The 22,981-nt window shown below is 37.6% G+C and overlaps 1 protein-coding gene across 1 annotated transcript in view; it reads left to right on the top strand.

Annotated features, from left to right (window-relative positions):
• The first annotated feature begins 18,081 nt into the window (after positions 1 to 18,081).
• Positions 18,082 to 22,981, top strand: part of DNAH5 (dynein axonemal heavy chain 5) — a 128,024-nt gene continuing 123,124 nt past the window's right edge. The window contains 1 exon segment of the mRNA XM_040548704.1: positions 18,082 to 18,195. Within this exon segment, the coding sequence (XP_040404638.1) occupies positions 18,118 to 18,195 (78 nt within the window). The 5' untranslated portion in view covers positions 18,082 to 18,117.

Here is a 22,981-nt window from a genome sequence, read left to right on the forward strand (position 1 = left end):
AAAGGTGATTAAAAGTCTACTATGAAGGAGCAATTTATATTATTTTAAAAAATTATTGAAACAGATAAAATGAGAAACAGGCTATGCTCCCTGGAGGGTGTGGGGGGTGTGTGGGGGTATAGTCCCTGACTTCTTGAGATTTTTAAGAGCAGGCTGAAACGTCCTGTTAGGGAACATTTAAGAATTGTTGGGACACTGATGTTAGGAAATGTTTAGGAATTGTTGGGCCAAGACCTGGAGTTTCTGCAGGTCTGCTGCAGCCCTGTGTTATGCACGTTTCCATTGAAAGCTTATCAGGAGCTAATTCCACAAAGAATTTATTATCATTATTATTTTAAATCCAGAATCTGTGCTTTACTCCTAGTTTTTATCGTTCATGTTCCTGTGAATGTATTGACATAGATTCCAGATGAGCAAAAGCTGCCAATGCCTCAGTGCCAAGTCATACATATTTAGTCTGCCCTTCATGCATATTTAATCTTAGAGAGCTTTTGGTACTTTTTTGTATGTCCTGTAACCGTTTTCTACAATGTATCACCCTCACTTCTTTCTCCTGTCAAGAGGTTAGGAGATGGAGATCTCCTTGGTGACATCTTTGTTTATGAATACATTTGGGGTTTGGTTTGTAGATCAGTGATTGCTGGATGTGTAACAGGGTGTCAGACAGAGCTTCGTTTTCTCTGTCAGGTTCTGTGAGCAAGGAGTGCTGGTAACAAGATTCTCTGCTCATTTAAGAGGGCGCCCCGCACTGCGTTATCCAGTTGGCAGAAGGCAGTATTATGTTCACCGGTAGCATCCAAACGTCTTAAATTTCATTGCCATTTTGCCACGGCAGCCTTTGAAGCTTTTATCTGTCTAATTCTCCTTCCTTTCCTCAGCCTCCTGCCTCCCTCAGCAAGGGAGGGCTGCAGAAACACCCAACTTTCGGGAGTCCCCGAAGACAAGCTGTGAGACCAGGATCCTCCAGCGACCCCCCCGCCACCAGGGCTGCCCCCGTCGCCTTTGCAGGGCCCTCTTCTCGCCATGGCAACGGCGGCGGGTCGGGACGGCGGCGCCCGGTGATGGCGGCGCCGCAGGGCCCGCGGCAGGGCCCGGGGTCTTCACCCGCTGCCTCACGGACAGATCCCGGCCCGCAGCCCCCCACAGGGCCCGGGCTCCGCCGCGGGGCTCCCGGCCGGGCCGTGGGCCCCGGGGAGAGCTGCAGGGAGACCCAGGTGCGGGAAGGCTCCGAGGGGCGAAAGCAACCCAGGGGGAACCAAGGCTCGCCCCGCTGGCGGCGGCCTCCGGGAGGCCGAGGTGGGGAGGGGGGCTTGGTGGCGGCTGGAGGCTTTGTGGGAAGGGTAGTTTTAGGCTGACTCTTCTGTGGTGCCAGGTTTTCTTTTTCCTTCTTTCCCTGTAAGGTTTCTGTGGGGCAAGACGTTGGATGCGGTGCTTAGGGATGTGGTTTAGTGGGTGATAGTGGTGGTAGGGGGGTGGTTGGAGCAGAGGATCTTGGAGGTCTCTTCCAACTCTGATGATTCTATGGCTGCATAAAGAGCTCCTCTGCACGTAGGTATTCATTCCCTCCAGCTCAGCAGTCGCTATCCGTCTGCTTATGTTTCCCGAGGTAGCTGTATGCTTTGATAATGGGAGGTAATGGGAGGTAACATCATCGCCTGTTGCTTTTACGGGAAGCAATTTTTCTCTGCGATGAACTTCACAAACCCTTTCTGTTTATAAACAGTAGACATATAGTTATATTGTTTTCCGTTTTAGTTACGGGGGCAGCTGATTCCAATAGCTCATGATGCGACTGGAGGTAGGGAAATCCCCAAGTGCTCCTTCCAGTACTCCTCGCAGTCCGAGGCTGCCCTTGAGGACTGCCATGGAAAGGGTAATGCGGTGTGTGCTGAGCAGGTCTGCTGCTCTCAGCTCTGCTCTGATAACTGCTTCATTGCTGCCTTGGTTGAGTCAAAGCACATGGTTACCTATACAAACCTTTTTTCACATGTTAATGTTGAACAAAGATGCTTTTTTTTTTTTTTTTGGTAAACTGTGTGTTTTGCCTTTGTTTTGGCTGGGCTCTCAATCGACATAAAAGCAAGAAAGATTACAGTCTTTCGTTATTCACGGAAGTTAACCTGATTACCTTTTCCTAGACAGGGTGTATAGCAAATAGATCCCAGGGATGTTTGGATTTCATTAGATTCCCTTAATGTTAAAGGGAATATATTTTAAATATTAGATTCACTTAATGTTAAATAAATATACTTTCTTAGAGTAGCTTCCAGGACACATCCAAAAGTCAGTTGAAATTTCTGTACAACTACAAATATAACAAGCTGAGCTATTAAAAAGTTAAATTTTTATCATAGCCTGCTTCTTTTTCCTTTTGTTCTCATGGATACATGGCTAAGAGATTAAATAGTCGTTCTTTAGTTTTTACTTTTTTTAGTATATTGTTGGATTATATTTAACATTTAATGTCTCCATGGGCTGGTAGGCTGGAGACTTTTGCTCTTGTGCAGCTTGAAAATCAGCTCTTATTAGCAAGTATGTGTGTCTTGTTTCTCTCCTCTCTCTCTCTCTCTTTCTCTCTTTAAAAACTGACTAGGTGATGTAACTTCTTAACTGTAGGATATTTTTGATAATTTAGCAGCCCATGTTTTTTGGTGGATGGAGTGAAGAAAGGTCACAATAAAGGAGGATTCCTTCAACATTTGAGCAATGCAGTTTAACAAGCGAGGACAAGAAAGCAATTGGGTTATTATTTTGCTCAGGGTGACCTCAATGGGATATTTTATTAGATAGACCAACATAATTGTTACTTATCTTTTTATGTCTACCCTAAATTTTCAGATGTTCAGAATCTTTCCTTCCATGTGGGCTTTTCCCACTGCTTCCTCAGTGTGATGTATATATGTAAAATAAAAACTGGGGGTATGTAATGTCTCTCCAGTATCTCTACTTTTCCAGGAAAACAAAATTAGGACACTAAGAATTTCTAAATACCAGGTGTGAAATCATGTAAACAGGCAAAAAGGATTTGATGAAATAAAGGAGAAAATAAGGGTGAATGTTTAAGCCCATTGAGGGTGTTGGGTTGCCCTGATGGGAAACTAACCTTAATCTTTATTCGTGTTTCTGCCTAGAAACAAACAAAATGCAGAAGATGCTGTGGATTCAGCTTCTGTTAAGTCACTGAATGCAGGTACACATCTTGCAGCGGTTATAACCCAGCACGTCATTCCATGGGAAAAATCCCATATTCATCAGTGTACATCAAAATGAACAGGGGTAGAAAGCTGCATAATTTGTATCTTTCTGAGGAATTCTGCAGAGACACAAGGAGAGATGGTTTTAGATGTGGAAACTGGAAAGAAAAACTGTATGGAAGGATGTGAGGAAAAGACTAATTACTGACTTCTTTGCTTATCTCTGTGTTTTCCCAGCAATGATTGGATGTCTTTGATCAGATAAAAAGTATCTACTTGCTAATTGGTGGCAGTAAACCACTGGATACAATTACTCAATATCAAAGCATGCAACAGTATGAAAACGCTGTTATATTAGAATAAGATGGGTGAAGTAATCTTGACAGTAGTTTAACGATAGATATCCTAGGCTGTGGATTGTAGCACGCTATGAGCAGCAGATTAACGGTGAACCAAAAGGTTAAATACAGACAGTAGCGTTTAGCATTGCTTATGTCTTCCAGGGTAAAGAAGGTCAGGCCAAATTACAGAAGAGTTCTTAGGGACTCTGTCACAAATTCAAGACAAAAAAACCCACCTCTTAATGTCTGCAAATCTCTACTCATTGTACTAAAAATATTTGAGGACAGGTTTGCCATCAATTTTATACTCAATTCATACTCAGATTTGGTTGATAGCTGGAGCTGTCTTTCCTAGTTTGCTGAAGAGAGAGGAGGGAAATGCTCTATGTAAAGACGAGGACTCCTAGAAAAGCTGAAGATATTGCTAAAGTATTGTCATAGAAATAGTATATTAGTATGTAGTATAAAAATTATTAGAAACTTCAGGTTCCTGAAGGAATAAATCCTCTGTGGGTGTTGCATGTTGTTTTGTATCTTCTACTCTACACTGCAGCAGTTTTTATCCTGCTGCTCCTATGCTCTCCTGGCGCCTTGCACCCATAAACCTGACAGTGCTGTTAAGGCAGGTTGAAAAATATTCTAACTTACAATTTTAGAGTACCTTAAATGATTTTACTTTTCTTAGAACAGTGAAGAAGCTGGTATTTTACGACTGAAGTACGTGACTTGAGACTCTGCATGTTGGATACTTGCTTATAAAAGAAAATATACTGAGTTTTTCCGTAGCACGTGTGAGCACAGCAAATTTAAAGAATGATCAAATTTTGACTACAGGAAAAAGTTTTTTATTAACAGATAGTGCTGGGTAGAGGATGGAAGCTACAGATGTTAAGGTGTTATGAGAGCATAGCCTGGTGTGCAACCAGGTGCCGGAAGCTGGAGGGGGTAGGATGCAGTTTCTGTTTTGTCACTGTTTGGTAATTTATGTACCAAAGACATTGTAAACCTGCAGCTTGGGGGAGATGACACCCATTCTGCCTTTTATGAAGTTAATCTGGCACATTTTAAGACAGGAAAATGAAAAGCATGGAAATCAAGATTTCATATGTATGTTTCTGAAGATCACGAGTTTGAAAAAGAAATTATGTTCTGTTCACAAGATTTCTGTATCCTTTAAAAAATGTGTTTTATGTGTGATGAACTGTGTGTTAATAAAAAAATAGGTCAAAAAGAACAGAACTCTGCACTGAATCATCACACTTAGTTTTCTATAAGTTTTTAGAGTGAGGGACAAAAGACAGAGAAGAAGTTCAGACCCACAAAAATTTATTAGCATGATTTTTAGTTGATGGCATACATCGATTTTAGTGGTGAAAAATTTTTATTTTGTTATTATTATGTTTTTTTTTTTTTTGGGGGGGGGGTGGGTGTGGTAAAAAACAAACTATCGAAGAAGAGAGAGAAAAGGGAAAACTTTGCCCAGGGCAGCCAGGTGGAGCAGTGATGGGTCCCAGCTATGATTATTACCTCTTTTTCTCTTTTTCTGGAGAGGAAAAAACCAACCTCCCCTCCCAACAAATAATAATAATAATAAAAAAAAAAACAAAAAAACAACCAACAAAACAGGTATGAAACAAATGAACAACAACGATAAAACAGGTATGAATAAAACTTCTGTGTTGGCTGGATGGTATGTTTTTTGTGCCATAACTGCTATTACTAAAACTTATCAAGAGGATATTTTTTAGTTATTAGTCAAATATCTGAGTAGATTTGATTAAATATCCTTAATTGTTTCAATTCTACTTCAGTGAATTCTTATCAAGCTTAAGTTGTAGGGAAATTAATAGGTAAAAGTTGCATTAAATGGAATCTCATTTGGTGGTAAATGGAGACCTCCAAATGTACAGATTGCAAAATGAGTAAGACTTTCTTAGTGTACTTAGAACTAAATGTTAATTAAGGAAGTGATAAACTTATTAAATAAATAATAATAATAAAAAAAACTTTTATTTTTCTCCCCACCTTCCACATTTGGAAATGTATATATTGAAGGACTTAATGTCTCTTAATTGTACACGTATTAGTAAACTAAAGAAAGGGAGGGGAAACAAGGAAGACATTTTACTTGTAATGCTTTCAAACCAAGCAGAGCTCTTATATGAGTTGCTCATACATCTGAACAAACAGCTCTTGCCTATCTACTGTGGAAAAGCTGTGAAGCTTCTCTTTTTAGCTGATGTCCACCTTTCCAGAGGTGGACTGGTAGACCTGTCCCAAACTCGGATACTGTGAATGACCCACAGGGCAGCTGGAGGTTTAAATAACCTCCCAGGGACTGGAAAGAAGCACCAAGCTCAGCATAGCTACGGGGCTGTTTTCATGAATGTGTTGCTTCTAATACAGTAATCGCTTTCCTTTTCTGATAAAGTATAGTGGAAATACCTTTTTCTTGAGATCTGTAATGGCATGGGTATGTTGTGAACAGGTTATTTGTGTCCTGATTGCTGCTTAGCTAGCATCCACATCTCCAGCATAAGATGTGATTTTCCTGTGACCCATAGGTCACACGAGTTACTCTTGTGAGCTCAGCACAGCTGTGAGTGGAGTTTTAAAAAGATTTAGATCAATTTAGTTTAGCTATGTCTGAACAACTGTAATAGCCTTTGATTGCAGTACAGAAGTGCTAACCATGTGTGGTGAAAAAGCCTGAATTCAGCACAAGTAATCAAAAACATAAAAATGTTAATATTGCTTATTAAAAGGGATGTAAAAATTCCATTGCTGGAATTCTTTTACTTGCTTCTGTGCGCATCCAGGTGAGCTTCTAGTGCTGGCAACTAAGTCTAACATTGACTTATGCCACGGAGCACCTTGCTGGGCCAGAACCGAGTGGTCTTGTCTGATTGCCGTTGATAACCAGACAAGAGGTGAGCTTTTTAGTGACAAGGCTGGTAATTCCATGGAAAACAAGCTATTCAATAGTTTGTTATTAATACCAAACTACTCACAAGCATCCCAAGTTAGTACAATTAAGCTTTATTTATTGATTTATTATCTTACACGATTTACATATTAGCAAAAAATCAGACATGAATCTTTAAGGCTTCTGCTGCTGAATTCCCTTCCAGGTAAAATTAATGAAAAGCAGTAGAACAAAATATGAACCACTATGTCACTGTATTCATTTAAAAGGGTATCAAAGTAGCTTGTAGAAAGCAATTAACACCTGTGAAAGTTATGTATTACCACACATAGAGATAAATCACCCATGGTAAATTTGTCCAGCTTTCCACACTAATCTGGCAAATGTACATCAATTATGTCCTGATAGGCTGCATCAGTAAAGGAGGGTATTATCCTCCCAAATTTAAAGGCAACAATCTGAAAGTTAGTTCTATTTATCATGTGTATATTGCTAATCTATTCAAATATAAAAATATATTTATCTTTATAGTCATAACTAGCAAAAAAGTTGCATTTTTTTACCAAATCTGTATTTCCTTGTTTAATTTACCTAAAATGGAGATGTTTTAGCTTCAGAAGCTTGTCTCCAGGAATCCCCAAATGTTTGTTAATCTTGGTGCTGCCTTAATGAAAGAGAGAAATGATTACAAGTGATCCAATGGTTAAGTCTTGGAGACTCTTTCTCACACTCTCAGTGCTACAAAAGGTGGCTGTTTTAGACTGTAAGATGTTTATAAAGTTGTTGAGCAGAGATGTGATCCAAAACAAAGACGTTGTTGAGCTCTTGGCTGTAGAGATGACGTGTGATCTCTGTGGATAGCTCTTGAAAATGAAAAAGAAAAAGTAAAAGCAACATTTCTGTAAGGCACAATTGTTCAGGCTGATCTGGCCTGTTTACAGCCTGCCTGAGGGAATGTTATCTCCAAACATGAAGCAAATAGAATAAAAACGCCACTTGACTTAATGCTACGTGCTACACAGAAAATTAGCAATTCTTTGCAATAAAAGTCATGATTATTTTCTTTTCTTGAAACTAAATACTTCTTTTAATATACCGAAATTCTGCAGGTGGCAGAAAGGGAATGTTTTATGGCTTTCTAGAAGATATACACCAACAGCATCTGCTAGCATTGAATTGTTGACCCCACATGGCATGAGACAAAACATTCTTTGGAAATAAAGTATTACATCTTCTGGTGTTGTGCTGATTGAGAAGCTGAGGTTTTAACTCTAGGAAGGATAAGAATGTACTTAGTACTTTATGATACTGTACTAACTGTCTGCAGGATAACTTGCATATCATACAGTGAGAAAGTCAATTCTTACAGAGAAATGGTGATAAACACCACATCTAAAGGAGGTTCCTGCAGAATGAAAACGTTTAAATTGGATTAGGAATAGAGACATATTTCAGCTGCTGTATAATGGAGCAATCCTTCCTTCCCACTGTCAACCTGGTAAATGCGTTACTGTCGGGGAGAAGGATGAAGAAGCTAGCATTAACAAATGTATGTGGAGCAGAGGTCTTGATGGAGTACAGTTCTAATCTGCATAAATCTAGATAGCCATGACATACAGGAAACAAGACCTGAAGGAAAAGCTTTTAAAAGAATCGAATGCTTGCAAGTCAATAGTATAACTCAAGAACTATGAAAAGTAACATCAGCCTAAAGGAATTTTGATAATACAGTTTTGGCTGATGCTGATAGAATCATAGAGTCATAGAATATCCCGAGTTGGAAGGGACCCACAAGGATCGTTGAGTCCAACTCCTGGCACCACACAGGTCTACCCAAAAATTCAGACCATATGACTAAGAGCACAGTCCAAACGCTTCTTAAACTCCGACAGGCTTGGTGCCATGACTACATCCCTGGGGAGCCTGTTCCAGTGCACGACAATCCTCTCGGTGAAGAACCTAAGATACTTGCTTAGTATTCAACTTGGAAGATAGTGAGCATGTCTATTAGGAATTTGTTTTGGAAAGTTAAAACTCAAGTTTAGTTTTAGCTGTGGGTGACCATCATTCTAGAACAGTAGTTCCCAACATAAATTTTGTCATCATGGACTAACTAGTGTAGTATTTGCTGCTGTATAGATTACCAATAGGTTCATTCAGCGTTAAAGTGTTGTTCTTGTTGCGGAACTCTTATTACAGTAGTTAAAATAAACCTAACTTTCATACCTTCTTCAAGGAATCCTCAAGGACTGTAGGGTAGTCGCATACCCTTAGAGCTTGATGTGAAGGTTATGGTGACTCTGCTGAGACCTCTTGATGAACACAGGAATTCAGTGTTTAAGTTTCAGCTCTGTCATTCCCCCTTAGACATGTTGGATAGTCATAAGTTTGCATATTAATGTTACGTCTAGACTTGTGAACATAGAACAAAGAGAATCTTTATAACCAATTAAAACCTATCTTAAATTCCTCCTGACTTGGAAATACTTGCCTTGACTTTTGGAGGCTTTGCTGTTTTAATAGTAAAGTTATATTTTCAATATAAAAATGCTGAATGAATGGATGGCTGTAATGCGGAACATGCAGTCTGATGAGAGATATCACGCTTACTACTGGTGTGTCTGTAGTGAGCTATGTAGGCAGATTGCTCCTTGCTCCATCAAGAGAGATAAGCAAGCTGCAGTAAAGTATTTGTGAAAGCTCTGTATCTAATGCAAATGGCCAAAGTCTGGGGACTCGAGTAGCAAATAAAAACACTCAAGATGCTATAGAATGTATATGTGAATATGCAGACTTTTTAAAGCTAGCAAATCACCAGAGATTAATTTATTAAAAGTGCTGTTCTGTTGACTTTGAAATCCAGATGAATGGATGCATCTTCCCTTTGTCTACAAAGGAGAAACCTTGCAGGACAATGAAGACAGGAATTGTATTCTCCACACTCCCCGTATTATCTGTTCCAGGGCTCGTGACCTTTGTTGTGACTGCTGACAAGTTTCAAAGAAATAGTGATCTATCTTGGGTATTGCCATGTTGCAGAATTTTGATTTAGCAGCTTCTAGTAGTTGTATAGATAGCAAACAGTAAGGCAGAGTCAGGTGCTTTGTTGTTTCAATAATGTTTTCTTTTTTTCCTCCTCTGGAGATAGTTACTGCTAAAATAACAAGGTGACTCAGTGAGGTAGTAAAATAACACGTGAAGGACTTGGAATCCTGTATGGGTTGAACAGACTATTTAATCCCAGTTGTGGAAAGGAAAAACAACCCAAACCTGTTATAAAAACCACACATTTGATGGCTGTCTGACACACTTTCAGTGTTGCTCTTTGAATCTGGTGTTCTGGTAATGCTAGTTATTCGTCTGTGTAGGCGTAATTGCTTGTATGAAAAACATACATAATTTTAGGCCTTTTGAGAAACAGAAAAGGGAATCCCTTTCTTAGGAGTCAACAAGAACGTTGACTGCATTTTTACTGCAAAGTATGCATAGTGATCTGTAGGAATTGTAGATTTGCTCAGTGTGAATTCAGGCTGGTGGGAGAACCTTTGAAGTTCTGGGAAGAATATCTGCAGTACAGCATATTAAAACCGTAAGAGGATTTTTCCCCTTGGAAAGGGGACCTAACTGCAGTTTGATAAAAACTCCAAAACATTCTATAGGCAACTGGAAAGGAGGTCAAACATTAAGTATTATTATAACTTAGATCTCACAGGGATTTGACAGTATTCAAATCAATTTATAACTAATATTTCTCTATCAATATGTCTCTATTATATGCCCACAGGTGGCTTGGTCATTACATTATAAAGGAAGCGGTAATAATACTAAGCAAAAGCAAGATTCTGTATGCAACTAGAGCTAAAAATCAGGCTAAACTTCAGGATTTACTCAGTGTGGGTTAATCGGTTAATATGCAGTCAGACCCCAGGAGAGATTCCCTTTTGGTAGTATGGAAGGAAAAAAAAGACATTTAGCCTGCCCTGCTGACAGTGGTTCTAAGCTGAACTATGCCTAATACACCAGTGAAATCTTCTAAGAACTGGTCTTTGAACTTTTGAGGTATATATTATCACCAATTAACGAAATATGGAGTTGCATGAGCGTGAATCTCTTGAGTTTAGAGTTTACTTTTCAAATGCATGACTTAATACTATAGCAGTTCTGATTTAACTATAAAAATGCTCAATTCAAAACAAGCTGCCAAGTTAATGAGTAAGAACACCCTACCTTAGCTTCCTGTTGGGGCCTGCAGGGAAGAAAAACAACTTTATTTCAAAGGTTAAGTGAGCAACAAGTTAATTAGTCCATGAACTGTTATTACAGTGATGCGTCGTTTGCCATGCAACAGCTTGAAAAGTGAATCTTTTAATTGTTTAATGCTAGGCAACAGCTACTGAATACTATCATTTTTACTTTCACTGCAGATGGTATCACAGTGTTGTCTCTGTATAGGAAGCTGTGAGCTATTTATACATATAAATATATGTATATATTTAATAGATATAGGTGTATATAAGTGTGTAAATATGTGTATACACACATACATAGACAACTTCTGTTTGTTAGAGATTCTTCTGACTTTGACCAAAATCTTCCTGAATCTCTTTTTTTTTTTTTTTTTTGACGTAGACTCCTAAGAACTTTTGCTGTGATTGAGGTGAAATGGTGGGTGCTTATAAGAGGAAAGTAGATACCACTGCATTTATATTTGAAAGGTGATCTATGGTAGCTTGAAAGGTCTTTGGGACTGAATTGTTAATTGGTAGATTTCCCTTCAAGGGAAGTAATCCTTAAGAACTCTTCTAAAAAAGCCAAGTGACAGTTTTGGATCCTCTTCCATAAAAGAGACTGTGGATTTTGCTGCCCATTTTATGCTGGAGGCCTGCATTTCCACTTCAGAAATGTGGGAATGAGAGAATGAGGACCCCAGAGCTCTTTTTCGCCTGAGGAAGTAGCGTGAAGAAGAGAAGAGAAAGAAATGCCTTCTCATGAAATGCTAAACAAGCAGCGAACCTTATGTGATAGGCTGCTCCATCCATACAGACGTAAAGAAGAGATGCAAAATTTGGGGTGAGTTCTAGATCTCTGTTGAATGCATGCTTAACTGGTGCTCACAGGGAAAGGAAATCCAGACAAGCTAGGCAGGCTGGAGAACTTCAGTATGAAGTTTTACACTGAGACCGAGACTGTCTTGATTTCATGACTTTTCTAGCCCCATGATGATTTTGGTGGAAATGTTGTCCAGTGTTTGCCTTTTGCTATCAATAGAATCTCTCTCTGCTACTGTTGCTTTTCATCTACATTATTTATGGGATATTGTGTAACTCTTCTATTGCAGGAGCTGTTTATATTGAAGTGTGAGCAAGTCTCTTCTAAATCTTATCTAAATCTATTTTCTTCTATCCTTCATTGAAAACCATTTTATTCTGGAGCTAGAGGTAACAGGAAAGCAATAGTTAGGTCTGGTGTGGAACTGGAAACCAAATCTAATGATCAGTAATACAATGCAAGGTAATGGTTGCTCAGGCAGCTTAATTTGTCATACTTTTATTTGATATGCTTGTATCTAAGACATGGCAGCTTAAATCGTTCTTTCCTCGAGACACAGGTGACTGTTGGCAGTCCTGTAACAAATTCTGTGGTCATTGCTGTAAAACTTGTTTCTGAACAGAAGCGGATATATTCAGATGGCACAAGACACAGGAATACCCTTACGCTTTATTTTCTTGGACAAGCAAGGTTTCACCTAGAAGATGGCCTAACATTCATCTCAGTGCTATGGCACGTGTAGGATATTCTCAAACCACATAAGATTTCAGCCTTCTGTGAAAAGAAGAATATATGTTCATCTATGCTAGACTAATCGTTCTGGACCCTACTATCCTAATATCCCCCTGTTTCATAACTTGTCATCTTCTCAGAAAAACAAATAGCTAAAATAACTCCACTACAGCATCGCATGCAGTGAGATGGATCCATAAATGATTAAATGTAGTCAACTTTTCAGTTTCAGCTGTCTTGGGGTAGGATCTCATCAAATGATTCTTCTGGCAGTAGCAGTCGGGTTTTGAGTGCTTGAATTACTGAAAATTGTACTTGCTGTTGATCTAAGTTTCTGCATCTCAAATGCACAAGGTGCTGCTTAGTGTTTAAAAAGGAAAATACGGAGACTACTAGGGTAAAAATAGTGCTGGCTTACTAAAAGAAACTTTAATTTTTTTCTGTATTTAAACTGCTGGGGAGAATTTATCAAAGCTAAACTCTTTCAAACTGCAGCTCCACCCACCTTGTGAAATCAAGCAGGAAAAAACCCTGTCCAAACCCAAACCAACTCAAAACTCAAAGTTCTTTTCTTTGGTATCTAGTAAGAAGTGAATATTCACGGCTTCCTTTTTGGCACAGCTGAACAAAGCTAGAACTGGAAAGACAAAGAGTAAAATACAACCTTAATCCTGAGTTGACAGATGGGGCCTGGTTTTCCATTCATGTGATGTCATACCTGTAACTGAGCCCTTATCTAGGATGATAATTACTTTCTTTAAGTAAAGAGTACTTTACTTAAGTAAAGTACTTTAAGTACTTTACTTAAAATAAAGTACTTAAGTATTTTTAAATTTTTAAATTTTATTTTTAAATTAAAATCTTAAAGTACTTTAAGTATTATTAAGTACTTTCTCTATCTTAGCCTGTTATTTAGAAAGGTAGAAACAGACTGCATGGTAGTGATGACCAGAGACATTCACTTTACATATTAAATCAAGATTATTCTTTTTGTGTTTATCTACAATGAATTTTCATCTGCCACTTTCACAAATAGTTGTTCAGTCTTGGAAGATTCTGTAATTCTTGTGGTCATCCTTATTACCTTGAATAACTTGGTTTCATCATGAGGCTTTGTCACTGTCACAGCTTTTGCCTTTTCCACCCGAATATGTTGAACAGCGCGGATGCCTGGAGAGCTCCACTGGTGACCTGCTGTTTCTGTAATGACTCAGTGTTCATTTTATTCCTATCCTTTCCTTCCCGCTATTTAGTTGAATTCTTTTTTTTTGCTGAAGGGTCATTTCCCTTATGCTTTTCTTAAAAGCATTTGACAACGGATCTTTCTGAAAGCTTTTTGCAAATCCAGGTCATTTAGATCAATCTTCTTTACACAAATTCTTATTAACCCCTTCAGTGAACCTCAGGAGATCCTGATGAGTGTTTCTCTCTTTTACAAAAACCTTGTTGACTTTTTCTTGGGAAAATTTCTTGGGAAATTAATTTAATTACTTGGTCCTTAATTCTCTTCTTCATTATAATTTCTGCCATTTTACCTCGTCTGTCTTTCTCATCTTTTTTTTTTCTCATTCAGCTTTGCGATCCTGAACATATACATTTTATAAGCCAGTGTCTAGTCCTCTTGATATTGATGCAAATTGCATGTCACTTTAAGTAGTTCTGCTCTTTTGGATTTGCTTTCCTTTAGAATTTTTGCGTGACTAAACATCTAAATCATTACTTACCATTGATTTTTTTCATTTTCTTTCTTTCTTTGTCTCTTTCTTTCTTTTCAGCTTATGTCATTGTCTAGCCACAAAGTGTTACTATTTAAGTGGGAGTGTGGGTGGTTCCTATGAAGGAAATATTGAACTCTTCTACATCAAAAATGTATATAAACCTAGTAATCTTATATTGCCTTCCGGCAGTACTTTGTATTTATTTTTTATCCACTCCTGTTGAAGCAAATTTGAAGAATTAAGTCAGGATCCAAGTCAAAGTTCAGGTTTCTGTATCTATTATTAGCTGTTGTATTCATTGCATATCACATTGCTTCACCTTGCCTCATTGCATTTTCCTTTAAGTTTCCAGACTTTAATTCACCTGGATTTTCTTTATATCAGTGTTACTCCAGCTTTTTGGAGGATGCCTTCTTGCTTTTACTTTATCTTTTACCTATGTTGGCTTGCTAATGCTTCCTCAAGTGTTTCTGGTAGAAGCTGTGCAGTTGCTCTGCATTTCCAGTGTTCTTAAATAGTTTGCCTGCTGTCTACAAGCATTTTATTCTTTTGACTGCTTCTCTTTACCTTCTTTTTTTTTTTTTTTTTCCAGTGGTTCCTCGTTTTGAAGTAACATGATGGTATTTCCCTAGTGTATGTGGAGGTTTCCTGCTGATACTGTTCCCTGCCACAGGCTTGTCTCTGATCACTACTAGCATGTCACAGTCAATAATTCCTTCCTAATCAACCTGTCACCAATATCCTACACTATGTCTATTTTATTTGTGACTACTGAAACTTCACTCTGTTAGGCTCTGGTTGGTTGCCTTGTTAAATTGTTTGAATACTGAGCTCTTTTACACTGGTGTAGGCTTTTTCATCTTCCCTGTATCATAAATAGCTAGATGTATGGTGCAATGTGCCAGCGATACCTTCCTTATACCGAGTTTCTAGTGCTATTACAGTGATGTCTCCATTCAGAGACCACATTCCAGTTTTCCCCAACATTTTTATAGGACTTCTTGAGCTTAGGTGTAAGCAGGTATGCACTTGTTTTGGTTTCCTGTTTGGTTTTCTATTTCCTTCCACCTGTTCAAAGGGACAATACCTTTTCCAGCCTTTTGCTATGATTTCCAATGTGACAGGTGACAGTCTCTGCTTTATCATGTGCCTTGAAGATGTAGGGTTTCTGGCACTTTATTCAAGCAGATATATTTGAAACCATGTGCTCTTTAATGCCTGCTAGCTTTTCCTCAGGCTGGGTTTAAAAACAACCCCCTGATCTTCTTTTTCAAGGGTAAGAGCTATAGATTTTCCTTAACTTGTTTCTTCGACAAGCACTCCCTTTGTTTCAGCTGTGTCCCCATCTTCCAGTGAATCTGGACCTTGTTTCTCTCCCAGTCTTAACTTACATGTTGAGAATTTATCACTCTCTTTAGTCTGCACTGCATGGGATACTGTGAGCATCTGAGCAGTGCTGGGGACACTTGAAGAACATGAGGCAGAGTATTTTTGCCTTTGATCCATACCTTACTCTGACTGAAAATAATGGGCACAATGTCCAAATAACTGGTAATAGAAAAGGGCAGAGAAGGTGTCAGATTCTGTAGCTCATTAAAATGGAAAATAAATTACTTGCATGGTTATTTGAACTAAAATTTTCTGTCCCCAGAATGCTGTCTCTTAATTTGCAACTTTTAAAATTAATTATTTTTTTACTTTTATATTTTTAATCAATCATTTAATATATTTATATAATAGTATATAAATATAATATATAATATATAATATAATAAAACAATATAATTAATTAATAAATAAGACCCAAACACCCTATCTTGGTAAACAGAAGGTTAATTAATTTATTTTGCATATTGATATATATCTGTCTATTTATATATTCAGTATTTGTGCTTTTTTTTTTTTCTTTTTAATTTTTATTTTTATTTTCCTAGCAGAGCATGAAATAGGCAAGCAGAGCCTGGAGAACTAATGTTTTGCATAAAGCAGAGCAGAGAATTACACTAGGATGCGCTACATGGTAGTTAAATTCCTTAAGCAGTGTCATCTTTCACCATAAAAGGCCTGCTGGGCAGCAAGATGACATTATTTACGGCTTAAAACCTTAGTCATATCTTTTTCCTCATCAAACAAGAAGGTTCAAGGGATTTCTAACTTAGGAGAAATTGTACCTTTCAGCTATGATAGGCTGAAAGCAAAGCAGTTAAAAAAAAATTCCTGCCTCAGTTAAAGTTATTAAAACCTCAGTGTTATTTGATTTTCGAAAGCAGTTCAGGTACCATAAGAAAGTTCACCTTTACCTTTGATTGTTTTCATTGTAGTTATATTAAAATAATTCAGCAGAGGATGATGAGCTTTTCTTTAAGTTCCACTTTCATTCAGGGTAGATTTTCATCTCTGGTTTGTAAGGGGCAACTCCGTTTGTATTTCAATTGCCAAATACTGTCATCGTGGCCGTATTTGTGGTCTTGTGAAGAAACAGCATAAAAGCAATGTACACAAGGCTTTCAACCACTAGATGGCAGCTAACTACTACCTGTAATTACCCATAAGGAAAGAAACTCGTTGGAGCTCCGCAGTACGGCACCATCCAAAAATTCTTGACATAGTGAAATGAACTTGCGTAAATTATCAAATAATATGACAACTAAATGTTTTCATCTGAAAACTTTTTTACTAATTCAGTTAATTCTTCACTTCTTGGTTTTACTGACCTGTATAGTGTTGATTTACCCCAAACAGACATTTTGTAGAGTGTTGAACGTAGTCATGGCTATCCAGAGATACGTGGCATATTAAAATTATTCTGAGAATGCTGAGTTACAATACAAGATTGTATATCCACCTTAATGTATATATTACATTACTAAAAAACCACTGTGGCTTCACCATGGATCTTACCTCCTAAAACATCTAGGGGGAAAATGCATTTTTTAATTAAAGGCCTGGTTGGGGATTGCTAATAATATATACATATAAAAGGTTTATTAAATACTGAAAAAAAAATCTAAATTTTTACAAAATAAAAACACTCTTTAGTGTTCTGAAATATATCCAGAATTAACTCATTGTGTAATATTCACTAGTATGTTTAATTTTTAAGAGAGGCTGTAAATGCAATTCTTTTCAGTTTTTCTCTTTCAAACACACACACACATATATATATATAATCAGATTTGATAGTAGTAGGTGGGGAAAATTGTATGAAAAATCAGATAATGTGGGGAAAATGGCTTTTACTCATGAGATTTTTATCAACACTGAGGTTGTCAAGTGATTGTAGATACGATTCATGTTGATATCAATGGAGGCAAAAATATTTAGGAGCATTCTAAGCCTGAAATAGCTGTAAAAAGTGTCTTGTTTTTCTTGTTCCTAATATTGGATCATTAGCTTGTTTCTCTTGGCATTTCCAAGGGGACATCGGATGGGATTCTGTCACTGAAGTTGAAAAAATTAAGGTTATTTTGAAAAGAAAAAAATTGTTCATTGTTGAAGAAAAATTGCTCTATTAAGCAACTATCGCACAACTGAAAAATAACCTAGAGTGAATGTGCTTGTATAAAATATATGAATAGAAACCTGGGTAGTTCAGTAGTTGGTAGGTAATAGCTATTTGAAAGCTGCTTGACAGCTGTTGCTATATATTTAACCAGTCACCTGCGACAAGGAAACAAAGGTGTCTGTTGACATGAGCATTACTTAAGAAGGCTAAACACAAATCAAATAAGCAGCTATTAAATTGACTTTTGCAAATGGTTATGTTGCCCTTGAGCATGATGGATTGTGTCGAGTGGTGTTTGTATATAAACAATATCACCTTAACAACACTGAGGTTGGTAGCAATGATTTTCAACTCCTAATCTGTAGGCAGTAAATTCTGGTGGTTAGAGCCCTCTAGTTTCTCAAGTTGTCCAATTTAGTCTTGAAGTAACTTAAATGCACATTACAGCTGAATTAAGGAAAAAATAGATGCAGAGCTAAGCTTAATAGTTGCTAGCTTTTTAGGTCTTCACTGTGTTTTCTAGGTCTTTTTTGGTGTTCCTACAGAAAAGGAATGAAACAAAGATGAACAAAAGGTTGGGGGGAGAGAGCAAAATGATGAATGAAGAAGCTTGCACCACAGTTTAAGGCTTAGTGTTGAAAAATAGTACTTGATGTTTATATCAAATAGTACAATGTTTAGAGCTGGAAGAAAGCAACTTTGGAAACAGAGCATTGGCAGAGTTATAAAGGTAAGGAAAACTGAATTTTGGATTAGGTCCAGGCTAGTAACCATACAGCTTGAAAAAATGCTTGAATTGAAGGTGGGTGGGTGGCAAATATATATTTTAAAATGACATAAGTGGATGATGTTCATTTCATAAAATCTTCTAATTATAAAGAAAATGGATAAACTATGTCTTTTAAAGCAAAAAAGCATTTGGGATAGGTATTTATCAGGTGAAGTAGCTTTTTTTTTTTTTTTTTTTTTTTTTTTTGGTGCAACTGGTCTTACAGTTAATTGGTAGGGTATCAGCCAAGGCTTAGTTGCATGATTCATTGTGAAAGGCAAGTTTGCACTCAGACATATTTATGCCTTTAGTACTGGTACTTATATCTTGTCCAGATTGTTACAGTGGTCTGGCAATGGTATAATTTCACAAATGTTACAGTTTGTGCTTGTTGCTGGATCTGCCAACAAAACAAGGGTGGGCTCTGCCACCAAGGAAAACTGAAATTTAACTTAACTCTTGTCCTTGTAAAAAGGGAATCGAATTTTGAACGCACATGCATAGTACTGAAAAACAATAATAAAATACAGCAGTCTTTAAGACCCCTAGACTAATCATAAAAGCTGGTTGTTTGAACAAACTCTTCTTTTGTTAACATGATGTTATAACAAACATTGGAAAGCTCTGCCTGATATTTGACATTTAAGAGTCAGTTGAGGTGACTGCCCTAATTCTGTAGGGTGTGTGCTTTTTGGAGAGGAGAGAATGAGAAGGTGTCTGCTTGTTGAAAACTCAAGTTGCTTGGAAAGCGTAAGAAAATGCTTTGCAGTTCACTTTTCAAGTGAAGTCTGTGAACAATATAAAGCATCTTAGCGTGTTACAGGAGAGATGGGGGACTATTGTGTTGGTTAAATACATTTCAGGTAAGACAGTGAATTGACAATAGACCTCTCATTCTTTTTGACTCTTTTACTATTGAACTTCCCAGTAAATTTCATGTTTCGCTTACCCATAAGACTTTCATCAGTGTGTGTTGAAACTCAGTGATGCACAATGTTCTGACAACCAAGTACATTACTTGCTGGATAAACTGTGTTCAGGAGCAAGTTTTAACTTGGGCAAGTATGGCTGGCATACTAAATAACATTCATGCTGTTTAGAGTCTGCAGACACATCAGTAACTGCACTCACTCTGTAATGGAGAAGTTGGCAATAGTCAAAATGTTTTTTCTGAGGCTATTGCTTCAAACACCCAAGGCATCTCTGACTTCTGATTTTTTGTTATCTTCTGCTTAAATATATATGGTTATATACTATCATAGTTAGAAGACTTTTATTTATTTTTTATTTTTTTTACTTCCTATTTGTTGCTTCACATTGGTGGTGTGATGTTTCTGGGTTTAGGTAAGTGTTAAAATGGACTTAAGAATATCCCCTTTATTCTGCTTCATAAGCAGATATCTGCTGACGTATGTTTCTTGTGCTAAACTTTTGGGATTTAGATATTAGGAATTTTAGGGGTTTGTATAAAATAAAGCAAGTTACTTGTTATAACTATACTAATCATCAGAAAGGACTTCTCAGGTAATTGTTTTAACTTTGGTTTTGCATCTGTTTTGAGACTGTCATGGATTATTTTTTATCTTCTTAGGTAAGGGACAGGGGATGGAGTGGGAAAAAGACCCAACAAACTAAAAGTGGCTGTGCGGCTGTTCTTTAAATGAAGAGCTGAAGTTAAGCTGTACCATATAAAAACTTGGACAATCCTTCCTTCCAGATAGCTAAGTGAGAATGCATGAGAATGACATTAGTCTTGAGAATGCCAATCCATCTGGATTCCCCTATGCCACTAAACTTTATGAAGAGGCTTTGCTGTATGACCTTGATCAGAATTGCTAGCTGATCCTATTCAGGGTTTGCTGGTAAGGGCTACTGCACGTACCAGCCACTTCTCACTTAAATACACAAGCAGTAGCTTATGTGGGTGAGCAGTGCTTTCATCTTTAAACCTTGCTCCTTCAGTGTTCTCTTAGATGACATTTATTTGAATTACATAAACCTGGTTGTTAGAGATTGTCTGTATTTTATGTCCTGCGGAATTCACTACAAAAATATGTATCCCTAAACACCATTGTACAAAAACTCCTAGGGCATGACCATACTGTTGTTAGAAGCAAGATGCAGGGGGAGTCAAAGTCAGCACCTTAAAGTTCAAAGAATTTTGAGAACAGATTACTGAATTCACTCACTGAAGTTATGTTCGATACAATAGGACTGAGTGCTTCAGGGCCTGAAATGCACTCCCATGCAAAAACAGGGAAGGAAACAAATCTGGAGTAGTAGAAATTTACTTCTTCTTCCATATCATTTTGCTCTCTGATGTCTGATCCTTAAAGATAGGATGAAAAAAATGAAAATGGGGGGAAAAAGCTCAATATTTGCTTACCATTCATTCTCTGAGATTCCTCATCCTAAGTAAATAATATCTTTAAAATATTCTATAAATACTATGCAAATCAAAATTGATATTTTCATCAGTTTTCAGTCTGTTTTCTGAGTGCTTTTATATATTTAAATTAATGACTTGCTATTGAAAGCACTGAAATTAAATTTCCTGTACTTTTCCTGGGGCAGAAAAATCCTAAAAATGAGGTAAAAGTTTCTTCTGATGGCTGCAACAACTGAGAAGTGAGAATTTGTGACTGGGGAACACTTACTCTGGTGAGGAGAAAACATTCTTAGAAATAGGCCACGCTTGGAGTACTGCATCCAGGTCTGGGGCCCCCAGCACAAGAAGGATGTGGACCTGTTAGAGCGGGTCCAGAGGAGGGCCATGAAGATGCTCAGAGGGCTAGAGCACTTCCGGAGCACCTATGAAGAAAGGCTGAAAGAGGTGGGGCTGTTCAACTTGGAGAAGAGAAGGCTCTGGGGTGACATCATTGTGGCCTTTCAATACTTAAAGGAAGCTTATAAAGAAGGTGGAGAGCAACTCTTTGCTTGGGCAGATGATGATAGGACAAGGAGTAATGGTTTTAAACTAAAAGAGGAGAGACTTAGATTAGAGTTTAGGAAGAAATTCTTCACTCAGGGGGCGGTGAGGCACTGGCACAGGCTGCCCAGAGAAGCTGGGGATGCCCCATCCCTGGAAGTGTTCAAGGCCAGGTTGGAGGAGGCCTTGAGCAACCTATCTAGTGGGTGGCATCCCTACCTACGGCAGGGGGGTTGGAACTAGATGATCTTTGAGGTCCTTTCCAACCTGAGGCATTCTGATTCTATGATAGCAGATCATCAAGATATGGAAGCATGACAGGTGGGGTGTTCTTGAATTGCGTTGTAAGACTGTCAGGAAAAAATGCATGCAACTCGCATTAACTAGAGATATATCCAACAACAATGCAAGAGCCTTCCCAAAGTGACAAATGATGAATGCAAGTGAATGTCTTAGTTTGCAGAGAACTGTAGATTTACTATTCTGTTAATAATTGCCTGTTTTCTCTAGGGATGGATATATTTTTTTTAAGGTAATTGGACTTCTAAAGTTTTGTGGTTGCATAGACATCAGATACTGCATAATTCTAGGTGAACAGCTATACACAACAGTTAGCAGACATGATATAGGACTTTAGAGATTGCAACTAAAGGATTAGAAAATATTAAAAGAACTGAAGCAAATACGAGGACGTGATTGCCTAGTTGTGAGGTTTCTTATACTTTCAGCCTGTATAAACAGCCATTTGTAGGAGAAATGGCGGCTATGAACATATCAAAAGCCACCTGTGTGTAGGAGGGAACTAATAACCTGTGTAAGATCGATACTTTGTGCTGCAATATATCTAGAGCTCTGTGCTAGAATCTTAGCAGAGTACAAAAAGTAGTCTCACTGTAGTTTAAGCAAAATAAAAACACATTTATTTATTTATTTATTTCTGAATTACATAGAAACTATCTAATTGGCATAGTGGCTATATTTTTCCATGCTAAAGATCCATTGCCAGTCGTGCTCAAATTGTTCAAACAACAAAGCTCATCAGTTTTAATGATTATGGCACTATCTTCTAGTGTGAGGCTGATTCAGCCAAAAAAGGTTGCTTTTTGTATATCTAATTAGTAGAAAAATTTCTACCCTGTTCTGAGAAGGTGTAGGACAGGCCAGTAATGTGATGACATTCCACTTCTGGAAAAGTGGAGCCAATGTTAGAGAGTGGCAGAGCTAAAATAGCATGAAGTATATATACACAAATTAATCTGCTACTGCATTCTTCAGGCATATCTGCATAAAGAACGCAATTTGGGTGTTTGTCTTTAAAATGGAAAAACGTTTCCAGTACAATCAGCATTTATGCAGACATGCTGGTAATTATGAGTTTACCAAATATTTGAAAATTCCTTCAGGAAGAAGCAAAGAAATTTACATAAGGGTATAAAGTATATTATGCAGGTCCTATTGGCCCTGCAGAAGCTTGTAGATAAATCACTTGTGCATACTTTATAGAGTTACTAGATTTTTTGTAGTCATAGGGGAAATAAAGATTGAATTTACCACCAGTGAAATATAATTCTAAATTTCTTTTGAAAATGAAATGATATTAAATCTTGTAATCCGCAAGCACAATAGAAGCAGTAACTACTCCAGAAGGCTATTTTGTCTGTAATGTAATGAGGTGTATTACATATGGGAATTCAATTTAATTAGAAGAGTAGGCATACTGCTTGAAGAATAGTATAATAGCAATAGTTAAGCACATTTATAAACACTTGAGTACCTTGAGGCTTGATTTACTTCTCATTATATTAAAGAGATAATGTA

The sequence above is a fragment of the Cygnus olor genome, chromosome 2 (genome assembly GCF_009769625.2).
Source record: "Cygnus olor isolate bCygOlo1 chromosome 2, bCygOlo1.pri.v2, whole genome shotgun sequence".
Lineage (NCBI taxonomy): Eukaryota > Metazoa > Chordata > Aves > Anseriformes > Anatidae > Cygnus > Cygnus olor.